The sequence below is a fragment of the Nelumbo nucifera genome, chromosome 4 (assembly GCF_055504915.1).
Source record: "Nelumbo nucifera cultivar China Antique chromosome 4, China Antique-T2T, whole genome shotgun sequence".
Taxonomy (NCBI): domain Eukaryota; kingdom Viridiplantae; phylum Streptophyta; class Magnoliopsida; order Proteales; family Nelumbonaceae; genus Nelumbo; species Nelumbo nucifera.
In genome coordinates, this window is record NC_142652.1 from 83,156,379 (window position 1) to 83,169,150 (window position 12,772).

Below are 12,772 nucleotides of genomic sequence, written 5' to 3' on the forward strand. Positions count from 1 at the left end.
TGGTTGAAAATAGTATGAGAAAATTTCTTGAATTCCATTTGCATGAGGATTGGACTGCTCTTTCTCATTGGTTAAAAGGAGAGATTCCCTTAAAAGTTGTATAGAACCACAACATTCAATTTGCAAGTGTGTTACTTATACTGAGGCCAAGTGTGTTAATATGGATGATGGGTGTAGTGTAAAGGGAAATGATCAATTTGCAAGATGATGATGATGAGGGGGTCATTAGTTGTTGATAGGATCAGGGGGTCATTAGCTGAATCATATGCAAGACTCCCTTAGTACTGTACAACCTTTCTTGCAAGCAACCTTGGGTCTGTTGGAAAGGTACATGCCCCAATTGCCTCAGAAGAAGAAACATTTGGGATTTTCAAGAGAGTCTTCATATGCCTTGTAGGTCCAAAGAATGGGTTTTTAGATGGCTATAGAAAGATTGTTGGCTTGGATGATTGTCATACCAAGACTGGTGCAATAGGGGGTGTAATACTAACTGTTGTAGGGCTTGATGGTAATAATGGAATCTGTCCTATTGCATATTCTGTGGTGGAGGTTGAAAACAAGGACAACTGGATATGGTTTCTGGTAGAGTTAAAAGATGCTTTGGGTATTGACCCGCACAGGTGGACATTTATGTCGGACAGACAGAAAGTATGTGCACTGCTTATAATTGCTTGTTGTTTGTATTGAATGCCTACTTTAATTTTTTTTTTTTTTTTTTGTGTACAACTAGTACTAACAACTATATTGAATGCCTACTTTAATTTGTTTTGTGAAAACCACAGGTTTTGTCTACGACATTCTTATACCAACTTCAAAAGCATCTTCAAGGGCAAGGCATTAAAGGATGTTGTCTGGTCTGCTGGGAAATCATACACCTAACTTGACTATGTTCATTACATGGGAGTTGTCAACAACCTATCCAGAGATGCACATCAATGGCTTAGCGGGGTCCCCCTGACACAAGGTCCAAGCATGGGTTTGACCCATCAGTTAAGTCTAATAACGTAACAAATAACTAGACAAAGTCATTCAATTCATGGATTGGGGAGGCCAAGACAAAGACTATTGTTGAGATGCTGGAGGATATAAGAAAAAAAAATTGATGCATAAGATATATGAGACATGAGGCATCCATTGCACTTGGGTTTGATCTATTGCCAAAGGTGCAAGCAATCATTGACAGGAGAAGAAGGGAAGCTAGGTAATGTTTAATACTTATGTACCTTAGATCCTTTCTATTCTTTGTTGTTCATTGCATATGTACTTATTTGTTATATACTGCAATTGTAGGTCTATCAAGGTTTTCCGGTCAAGACAATATGAGTATCAAACGTTGGGGGATGGCTTGGTTGACAATGTCACCAAGATGGATGCAAAGACTTACACTTGTAAGGTTTAGGATATAAGTGGCATACCTTGTGATCATGCACTTGTAGTGCTTAATTATATAAGAGGTAGGGTGGAAGACCTGTGTGACAAAGCCTTCCAAAAGGCCACTTATGCAGTGGTGTATAGTCACTTTATTCATGGTTTCCTAGGGTAGAAATACTGGAAACAAATGCAACACCACCCAATTAAACCTTCCACAGTAAGGAGGAGGCTAGGTCGACCCCCAATCAGTAGAAGAAGAGAGGATGATGAGGCAAGCCCATCTTATTGTGTCCCACTAGAACATAGAATGGGTGCTTTATTTGTGGTTTATTTGGTCACAACAAAAGGAATTGTAGAGCCCTTCCTCCAAATTCCAATAGAGAGACTCCAAAGGTAATATCATACAAGCAACAACCCATTTTACCATTCATTTATTTGTGTACTAAGGTTTTTGAATTGTAGGCACAGAGGCCTGTTGCTGATCAACATGATCCCACCCGTACAATGAGAATGAAAGTCTTGCCACCTAGGAGAGGTGCTATGTCTACACAGGTTGTTGGTTACTCACCCATGACCACTCAAACCCATTCAACATATGTAGTTAGTTGGGTCTTCATCAGGATCATCAGTTGATAATACAAGGGGAAGGTCTGGTAGGGGTGGTTGTACAAGGGGAGGTCTAGTACGGGTGGTAGAGGTTCCATGGGGAACCTACAATGTCCAATCATTGACTCATCAAGAAGATAGGTGAGGGAACTTATTTGATTTGTGAAAACACTTTCTTAAACATCTGATTTTTGTACTGACATTCATTCCAATTGGTGTGTGTAGGTAGAGGAACAGAGTAATCAAGTTTTGAGATACTCCTAGCCTTGAGAACTCTGTTTTTTTTTTTTTTTTGGTACATGCACAAGAACTAGTTTTTTGTATATTTTGACACAGGAACTATTTTGATACACTGATATCATTTTATTTTGACACAGACATAGATACATCGATATCATTTTTTGTGAGTTATTATTGATTAACTCTTATGATTAAACCAGTAAGGGTACACTTATGATTATGTTGACAAGTGTATGATATGTTCACATATGTATTTTGTGGGTTATTATGATGTGTGTTGATAGGTGTATGCTTATTTGTGAGTTATTAGCAGTTGAGAGATGTATTTTTTGGGTTATTAGGTTGGAAAAACTTTGGCTGTTTATAAAAAAATAAAAAAATAAAAAAAAAATAAAAAAAAATAGCATGGGCTATTTTGGGAGTCTACTGTGAATGACAAATGAAGACTTTGGCTGTTTTTAGAGGCTTCCAAGACAGCCTGTTCCAAACAACCAAGGTGATCTCTATTAGGTTAGTGGCACCCTCTCGTCTTACATCAGTATAGGTTAGTGAACACATCACAACCTAAACTTACCATGTCCAATGTCTTGAAGCAAGTAGCTAGTGAGTCTACATTATAATTTTAGTTTATCAAAACCTCCTGGCTGAAAACCTCTTGGCTAAAAACTTAGGGCATACCTTCAAAGTATTTCATGATGGATCCATTAAGAGTATCCCCTACAATACTTAGCAGAAAAGGCTCTTGCCAAATACTGCCTTGTGAAAGGAATAATTGGTTTTTAAACCCCCATAATACTTGGCAGAAAAGGGTCTTGCCAAATACTACCTTTTGAAAGGAATAATTGGTTTTTAATTGCCAGAAATTGCCCAATAATGCATTGTTTCTATAAACAAGAAATGAGTCTTTAATTGGTTTTTGGTATTTTTCCTTCAAGAGTTGGAGTGATGAATGGAAAAGATAGACTATTGTTGACATTCGTCTAGAACTAAAAGAACTGGCACCCAACAATGTTTACTCGGTACACGTTCCTAATTTTACATTAACTGTTTGATAGACTATTATTGAATTTCTAAATTATTATTCTTAGCTTGATCAGTACACGTTCCTAATTTTACATTGACCATTTGATCAATACACATACAAAAGTAGGAAACCACATCATGCATCTTTGATGCGTAGGTCCTTGATACGCTTCAATAATTTATTACAAAAATCTGACATTCTATCTAGGCTATCCTTCTGAGACTAGACAACTTCTACAACTTCATCCAATGTGTCCCAAGGTGATTGTTCATTACTACTAGAAGGTCCTTATCCATCTACTTTCATTGTAACACCCGTACACTATGCTCAACATTCTACATCTGAGTTATCCATGAAAAAAAAAATTACAACAACCTGCATTCTACAAAAAAACAATTGAGGTTTAAGAAGTCAATGAACAAAACAATTTTGGATTAACAAAATTTTTCTTACCTGAGGCTTTGTGTATACCCAGAACCATTTTCCTTGGCTGCCAAGCCTTTTGGATGTGAATACTCAACATAGCCCAATGCCATAGGGACACATCCTTACTTCATCTTTCCATAAGAAGAAGTTGCATCGTTTATCGGGTACGAATTACAATGAATGAATGTAGGTTATTAAACATACATCATGTATGTAAAATAACTTACATAACTTCCAACTGACATAGTAGTGGCACCCATAGAACTCTTGGCCAATGTTCTTAGTCTTTCCATGCCTTGCCATGATAGTGATGAGCTCTCCATCTCATGGACAACATATTCATGGTGACGGAACACAATCACACTTGACATAAAAAATCATTACACATATTTCGTGAGCAAGGGTGGATGAGCATAGGGGGGGTTGAGTGTGCGGGGTGGGTGGGGCTAAGTGTACGAGGGCGTGGACGTGGGTGGGCGTGGGCGTGGGCGTGCAGGGTAATGCAGGAGAGTGCATTGAACCAAATGAACAACCCACACTGCAAGCCCCCTACGACCACCTTCACAAAGATACGAAGAGATGAGATTGAGCTCTCCTTTCTCCTTCTTCACTGACAAAGTTAATAACTAAATCTCGTTCTTGACTGAGCTCTCCTTTCTCCTTCATGACTGACAAACTCAAGAATGAGACTGATCTCCCCTTTCTCCTTCCCCAAACCATAGTGCCAAAACTCACCACCAATTCCAAATGTTAACAAAACGGGACACCTCCTACAGTGCCGATGCTGAAAAACAATGGTCGGGTACATGTAACAGGCTGCCAGTGACCAAGCCCTAATGCAAGAAATAGTCCATGTCTGATCGATCCCCAAAATGACATGAACTTAAATGAAAAGGGCATTTTTGACTGAAATTGGGCATTTTAGGAATTCTAGACAAAATTATTAGTCACGTGGTTTCACATGCAAACGGACTATGACGGTGGACCAACAGCAAGGAGGTGTGTGGTAATTGTTAGAAAACTTAAGGGTAGTTTAAGACAATATGTAAGCAGTGAGGGTATAGTTAGTCAATTTCACAACCAGTAGGAATCGTTTAAGAAAATTGCCCTAAATCAATTTCAGAAAAGAGATTGGAAGGGTTTGAGCTAGTGATTCATACGAGGAGAAAATTTAAAAAACAAGCATTTTGATCAAAAGTAACTACATGGGTATTTTAGATATTTTCATATCTATTTTTAGAAGATTCTAACAAAGGGGATTTACATGCAACCATGCCATAAAGGTAAGGGGAGGTGATCGCAATTACCAAACTTCAATGAAGGTTTCTGCAACAACCAAAAACTTCAGGGGAGATTTTAGCAAAACATGAAGGATTATTATCTAAGACTCACCTTCAATTCTTCAGATTGTCTTAAACTCACCCTGACTTTTTGAAACCTTCAGAGACCCCGTGTTAGAGATCTACGTTAGTATAGATGGTTTTTGCAAAGTTACCATTTTAATCCAAAAGACCCTTTTCATTTCCTCGAGCACTCGACCCGAGGGACTTTCCAGAAACACTCTTCCACTCTGAAACAAGCACAGTGGGTGCTAGTGGTTAGTCGTTTATTTCTCAAAAATCTTCTCATAAGCGTCATCTCAAAACGGGGCACCATCCATGTTGAATCCTTGGATAGCCCAGCCTGACCCAACCAAAAACCACTTGAAGAAATACATATACATACATTTTCTTTATATAAAAATATATTTTTTCTAATTATATATACATGTACATATGTACAAAATATGTTTTTTTTTTTTGGTTGTACAAAAATATGTATATGAACATCTTAAAGGAGATAATTTATACTCCTAAGTTGGGCCATAAAGCCCAATAAAAGATGACTATGCAAAATACATTCATAAATTCTTTCAAATCCAACTAACCCCTTGAGCTCCACTAAGCTTGGCCTGAGTTGTGTTGAATTAAGCTTGGATTGGGCCTGGGTTGATAAATTCAGATTTGACCTTAGACTGAAACACATCCAAACACAAGATTTGCACCTTTGGCTCATTTCGGAGTAAAAATACAAATATGTAGAGCGTAAAACCTTATATTTTGTATTTTTTTTAAGACAATCAAGCCTGTCATCAGAGTGATGAGAACTTACTTTCATTGACAAACCTAATCTGAATGCAGAGTATCAATAAGAAAGTCAGGAGGCAAAGACCAAATAAAAAGAGAAGAAACAGAAAGCACGTGCTTGGCCAATTTGTGCGCTGTATGGTTAGCTCATGAGAGCTGGCCTGAGGATCCAACAAACCAAGCAGTGAGGGATCCTCGACATGAGAAGTTTGCAATCTTCAATAAGATGTCCGATCCGCCTTGGAGACGGAGAGTCAGGGTGCAACAAACTCTCAACCATGCTTTTTAAAAACGAATCGGTGACTGAATCGGTCAGGGGTCCGGTTATCGGTCTGAAACATCTAACCCGTATTAACAAAAAAACATTTAAAAATTTAAAAATGATCAAAACCGTTCGAACGATTCAAACAATTAACCAGTCGGTTCAGCGATTTGCTAATCAAAATCAACGCTTTTGGAGAAAAACAAAACCGATCTTGGTTTTTCCGGTCCGATCCAATTTTAAAAACAATGCTCTCGACAACAGATGTGGGTATCGAAGAGGCAAGTTCACTGAACAAGTAAAACAAAAGATTCCAGGAAAGTCCCGTAAAATGAAACCAGCTCCACCCACCAATTGATTAGAAGCCCCATCAAAGTTAAAGCTTGATATAGTTTGGGGGAGGAGCTTCCCAACATCTTGATTGAACTGGAGAGAGTCAAAGAGATGCAGTACCCAAGGTGAAAAGGAGATTGGATGAGATCAGATTTATTTGAGATCGAGAGGCCAAAACCACTGAATGATGGTTAAATGTCTCACATTTCAACAGTTGTGCAGCTGATAACCCCAGATGTCATATCACCCAAAAGAAATAAATAAAAAGAAGAAGACAAAAACAAAAGTGGAGATTGGGAAATCAAGAAACTGATATACGACCCACTCTATTAAAATTTAAGAAAAATTACAAAGGTTCCATGAATTTATGACTTCAACACTTTGCCCCTACCATTAGCATTCCGTCATTAATTGAATATTTCTAAAACCACAAACTATCATTTTGTTTATATGAAATGCCCTTCTACCGTTTTGTTTAAAGAAAGAATTGTGTTTTTGAATGGTTAGAAGTGTTAGTGTGTTACCTTCACAAGGTAGTTATCTGTAATTTATATATCCTAAAATTTAAATTAAAAATTAAAAAATATATGTTCAGAAACATGGTCTTTTGTTGACTTGTTATTTTAATCAGTAGTGTCCAATGTTGTTAAACTCATCCTCAACTTAACACTTAAAACTTAAAACTTAAACCCTTCCAAATGGACAGACCTTTGGCTAGTTCCAAATTCAAATTAAATTCCAGTAATGGGGATCCAAATTCAATCCGTTTATAATTGGATAAAATATGAATCCACCATTATCCGGTCAAATATATAATCTGATCCAATTGTATCTATTAGTAAAACTTCCATAGGTGGCGGCCTGGTCTCAAAGTTTGAACAACATGGTCTCTTTTGTTGACTTGTTATTGTAGTCCCCCAACCTTGGAGTAGAATAACCCACGAGAGTTTGTTATATGGTTCCCACGAGCTTTATTGTGTAACCCTCCCTCAATAATTAAACAGCCATCACCACTGGTGACTAAGTTTTGCCTATATATATGTGTCTCTTGAGAGTGTCTTTTTATCAGTCTCCTCTTCAAATCCCTGTATTTTGTTTTCTACATCTCTGATCAAAGGTTGAATATGGCTTCTTACGCCTCTTTTGTTTTTGGGGCCTTGTTGTTTATCTTCTCAACTTCTGCCATGCAGACCATTGCCACTAAACACTTTGATTTCTACTATCTTGTCCTCATGGTTCTCTCTCTCTCTCTCTCTCTCTTAATTTCGCAATTCTTTAGCCAAGTTGTTTTGTCCTTGGTTTGATCTCTAACATGGGTTACATGCTAAAAATTTGCAGTGGCCAGGTTCATATTGTAAACAAACCAGTGCAGGCTGTTGCCTTCCCAAGACAGGCGAACCAGAACTAGACTTCTTTGTGAAAGGCCTCTTTCCTTCCTCTAATGATGGCAAGGCTCTTACACAATGTGGGATGAGCCCATTCTACCTTGATGAGGTTCTTATCACTTCAATTTCTTTAGTCTTACATTTCTATGTGAAAAGGGTTCATCTCATTAGTTGAATTGAACCCAAAAAAACAAGAACCACTAGAGAATTTCTAACTACAAATCTGCCATCTTAAGTGATGATTTTCTGCTTGATTCTGCCCAGATTTTGGACTTAAAGGATGACTTATATGCTTATTGGCCTACCATCAAATGTCCAAGCACTGATAGTCGCTACTCATGGATGAACACATGGAAAACATATGGTGTTTGCTCTGGCCTCACTGAGCATGACTACTTTGAGAAGGCGTTGGATCTTCGAGCAAAGATCAACATGCTCTCAATCTTTAAGAGAAACGGTGAGTTCTTCTTTTAAAGTGACCAATTGGATCAGTGATCATCCAATTTGGCAGATTTTTTGTCACCCCAATTCTGTTGCAGGAGCTTTCTAAGCTTATCAATGTGGCCCTATATGTCCAGGTATTATTTCCACAGACTATGCAGACTACAGTTTGGCCAAAATCAAGGAAGTCATCCACAGAGAAATTGGAGCCACTGCTGCAATTAGTTGTAACAAGAACATGTGGGATGAATGTCAGGTTTCTGAGATATATTTGTGTGTTGACAAGGATGCCATGACAATCATACCTTGCCCTGTTCTACCAGACTTCACATGCGCTTCTCGCGTTGTATTTGGGTCCTTCACCTATGACATGCTCAAAAATGGCACTTCTCTTTCTGACAATTAGAATGCGAACCGGTCGACAAAAGGGATCGGTAAAGAAACCAATTGGTTTCAGGCCATGTCAAGGAAATGTGTCTTGGTCTATTGAGGTAATGTGTATGGATGTAGTTTTGTTGTCCCTGTCTTGTGTGTGATTGTTGTGATGAAGCTTGTAAGTTTCTGATGTTTGTAATATTAGAAATAAAGAAAGAGTGATGATGAGGCTTCCTCTCAGCAAGGTGCCAACTGGTTAGTTGGTAAGGTCTCTGGCTGGTTGTAGAAAAAAAAAGAAGAAAAAAAGTATGAGATATGAAAGATTAATGTTCAAGAGCATGGTAAGAATTATCAATGAACTATGTTTATCATATCATAAGGGGAGACTTCTAAACCTCCTCAAGATAGAGGCAGTTACCAATTGAGGGGTGGGTCAGTTGGTATGTTAGCTAGTTTGCTCCAGCATAGATGCCAATTGGGTTCCTGCAACCACCAACTTTGGGAAGGGGTGTGGTGGATATCACCAAATACCAAAAAAATAATAAAAAAAAATTAGAGGCAGTTACGATGATAATTTTTATTTAGTTTTCAAAACATAAATGGAAAAGAAACAGGATATCTCCTATCAAAAAATACAAAAATCAGAATGACAAAAGCATCATTCTTTTATTTGTAAGCCTCTTTCTTTTGATTAGGCTTCATTCCTTTTATGCACCCATCATTTTTTCAAATGACAAAAGCATCTAAGTGCTCAGAAAACGTTGTTCCTCTCTTTCAGCTCATACTTGTTAGCTGATATTGTTAAACAGCTCAACTTAAAACTTAAACCATCACAAATGGGCAGACCCTCAGCTCTAAGCTGAAACACTACGGTATCAGATAGACTAAATTCAAATTCAAGACTATTAAGGGTGATCCGATTTTCTTTTCTTTTTTTTTTTTGGTAGGTAAAACAAACAGCAGATAGAGAAAGAAAAAAATACAACAGACAAATAACAACAAGAAAAAGAAGTAAACGGAAAAGCAAAACAACTAACTACTTTAAACCAACTAAGAAGGCTCTAAAACTTCAGACACTAAGCAGCCAACTTCACCTGAAATGAGGGAATCAGCCATGAGGGGGGGACACCTCCAAGTAGAACACCAACCCAACCTTCCTTTAGAGGCCAATTTGTGAGCTGCACCATTAATTGACCTACTAATAAACCTGAAGGTTACAGAGATATCAGAGGGAGTAGGCCAAACTACAGGAGAGCAAGCAGAAGAATTCTGATTTAACACAGTAACCAAATCAAGAGGATCACTGTAAAAGCAGAGCTTTTCTGGTTTATTCTCTTCTTATCTTTATTCATTGAAGATTTAGATATATATACACAGCCATGGAACATCAAATCCTAAATTTACAGGAACTCAAACTCAAACTCAGCGGAGTCTCCTAACCCCGGAGACTCCTAATTCAATCCTAACACCCCCCCTCAAGTTGGAGCATGCAGATTGTGAATGCCCAACTTGCAGAGAAAATACTCAAATTCTCTACGACCCAGTGCCTTTGTAAAAATGTCTACCAGCTGAACGGTAGTCAACACATAAGTCGGACGAATGCAACCATTTTGAATCTCATCACGAACAAAATGGCAATCAACTTCAATATGTTTTGTATGCTCATGAAACACTGGGTTTGCTGCAATATGCAAGGCTGCCTAACTATCACAATATAATCGCATTGGGTTCGAATGCGTCACTCCAAGGGCCAATAACAATCCCTTCAGCCATTTTAATTCACACGTGGCCGTGGCCATAGACAGATACTCTACTTCCGCTGAAGAACGAGCCACAGTGTGTTGTTTCTTAGTTTTTCAAGAAATCGGCAATTTTCCAAGTAGAATAAACCACCCAGACAGGGAACGTCGGGACAAAGGACAGCTCGCCCAGTCTGAATCACACCATGCATATAACTGCAAGTCACAATCTGAACGCAAGAGAATTCCTTGACTAGAATTTCCTTTCAAGTAGCGCACCACTCGCAATGCAGCCTCCCAATGTTTTTCTTGCAGTTGCTGCATGAATTGGGACAGAACGTGCACACAATAAGACAACTCAGGACGAGTTGCTGAGAGATAAATCAGCCTGCCCACCAAGCGTCTGTATCGCTCAGGATCAGATAAGAGAGGCCCATCTGTCAAGGCCAGATTGTGATTCTGCTCCATAGGAAAAGGAGTAGGTTTTGCACCAAGTAATCCAACTTCAGCGATAATATCTAGAGCATACTTTCGTTGAGACAGAAAGATTCCTGTTGAATTTCGGGCAACTTCAATGCCCAGAAAATATTTCAATTGTCCCAAGTCTTTCATATGGAAGCAAGCACTCAAATATTTCTTGAAGACTTGAATTGTCATATGATCATTACCTGACACAATAATGTCGTCCACATACACGAGGACAAGCATATGTACCCTGTCTCGACGAAAGGTGAATAGGGAGTAATATGAACCTGATTGTTGAAACCCATATGTCTTCAAGGCTGCGGTTAATTTAGCAAACCAACATCTCGGCGCTTGTTTCAAGCCATATAGGGATTTTCGCAACCGACACACCATACCTGGTTTATCTGACTGAAAGCCAGGAGGCATTCGCATGTAGACTTCCTCATGAAGGTCACCGTGCAAGAATGCATTATGTACGTCCATTTGATGAAGCTCCCAATTTCTAGCTGCTGCGACTGCAAGAAAGGTGTGGACAATAACCATTTTTGCAACTGGGGCAAAAGTTTCATTATAATCAATTCCCTCAACCTGCTTGTTCCCAAAGATCATAAGACGAGCTTTGTATCTTTCCACTGTCCCATCAGCGTTGTACTTAATTCGATATACCCATTTGCATCCTATGGCTCGTTTTCCGGATAGCAAAGGCTCTACGGTCCATGTCTGATTATTCTCAAGTGCTTGTATTTCTTTCTGCATTGCATCCCTCCATTTTTCATCCTTTACGGCCTCAGCAAAAGAAGTAGGTTCAACTCCTGCAGTAATAGCTGCCAAGAAAACACGATGTCGACAAGAAAAATTGTTACAATTCACATAGTTATCTATGGGATAAGGACTACCTGCAAGATGTGATTGGCCAAGTGAGTTTGCAAAGGGATGCGGAGAGGGATTCAAGCGCTGTGTGGTGTGAAGCACATAGTCTCTTAACCTTGTGGACTGTTGTTTCCGTCGATGCCCACGCCCTAAAAGAAAATCAGAGTGTTGTTGTTGCTCAACATTGCCACCCCCCCTGACGCCAGGACTGTCTTCGCTTGCATTTTCTGTGGTGACGTCAGAAGAATGCAAGGGTTCACTAGTATTGGCATTTGGGTCTACGTGGGTTCCTTCTTCTACACTGACTCCTTCTTCTGCGAGTTCACCTCGCTGGTTAGTCTCCATCTCGCCATTTGCTTGTCCTGGTAAATAAGTGGACAACCCCAACACCTCATCTATCCCACCTATTCCACAATGAAATTGGCCTTGTGCTTTGTTTGGTTGTTCATCCTCCTTGCGTGCATAAGGGAATTCATCCTCTAAAAAAATAACATCTCTTGATGCAAAGAACGTGCCGGACTCTAAGTCATACAAGTTCCATCATTTCTTTCTAAAAGGATACCCAACAAAAACACACCGTCTGCTTCGACAGACAAATTTATCCCCTCTGTGTCCATGATTGTGCGCATATGCCAAGCAATAAAAAACTCGCACATTATCATAAGGAGGTCACCCAAATAAAACTTCATAGGGAGTCTTTCCCTTCAACAGAATGGACCGTGTCTGATTGATCAAATAACATGTGGTCAATACACATTCCCCCCAAAAATCAATAGGCATGCTAGCTTGAAAACACAATGCTCGGGCAACATTGAGTATGTGCCGGTGTTTGCGTTCAACCTTCCCGTTTGTTGAGAGGTCCCGACACAAGTGGTCTGATGAATAATACCATGCTGAGCAAAATAACTAGCCAAACAGACAAACTCAGTCCCATTATCAGTACGAACCACTTTGACAGGTTTGTTAAATTGCCTTTGAACCATAGCAAAAAAATTTCGAAGAACTTGTCTCACTTCTGTCTTATCAATCAGAAGATAAATCCAAACATCTCTAGAAAAATCATCTACTATTGTCAAGAAATAATGAGCACCACAAGAAGCTGCAGTTCT

At 39.0% G+C, this 12,772-nt stretch overlaps 1 protein-coding gene across 1 annotated transcript; it reads left to right on the top strand.

The window, feature by feature from the left end:
- The first annotated feature begins 7,431 nt into the window (after window positions 1-7,431).
- On the top strand, window positions 7,432-8,923 carry LOC104606132 (extracellular ribonuclease LE-like). Its single transcript, XM_010271190.3, has 4 exons — window positions 7,432-7,623; window positions 7,727-7,882; window positions 8,038-8,230; window positions 8,352-8,923. Exons 1-4 carry the CDS (start codon window positions 7,513-7,515, stop codon window positions 8,618-8,620), a joined length of 729 nt encoding a protein of 242 aa, XP_010269492.2. The 5' UTR covers window positions 7,432-7,512; the 3' UTR covers window positions 8,621-8,923.
- The last annotated feature ends 3,849 nt before the right edge of the window (window positions 8,924-12,772 follow it).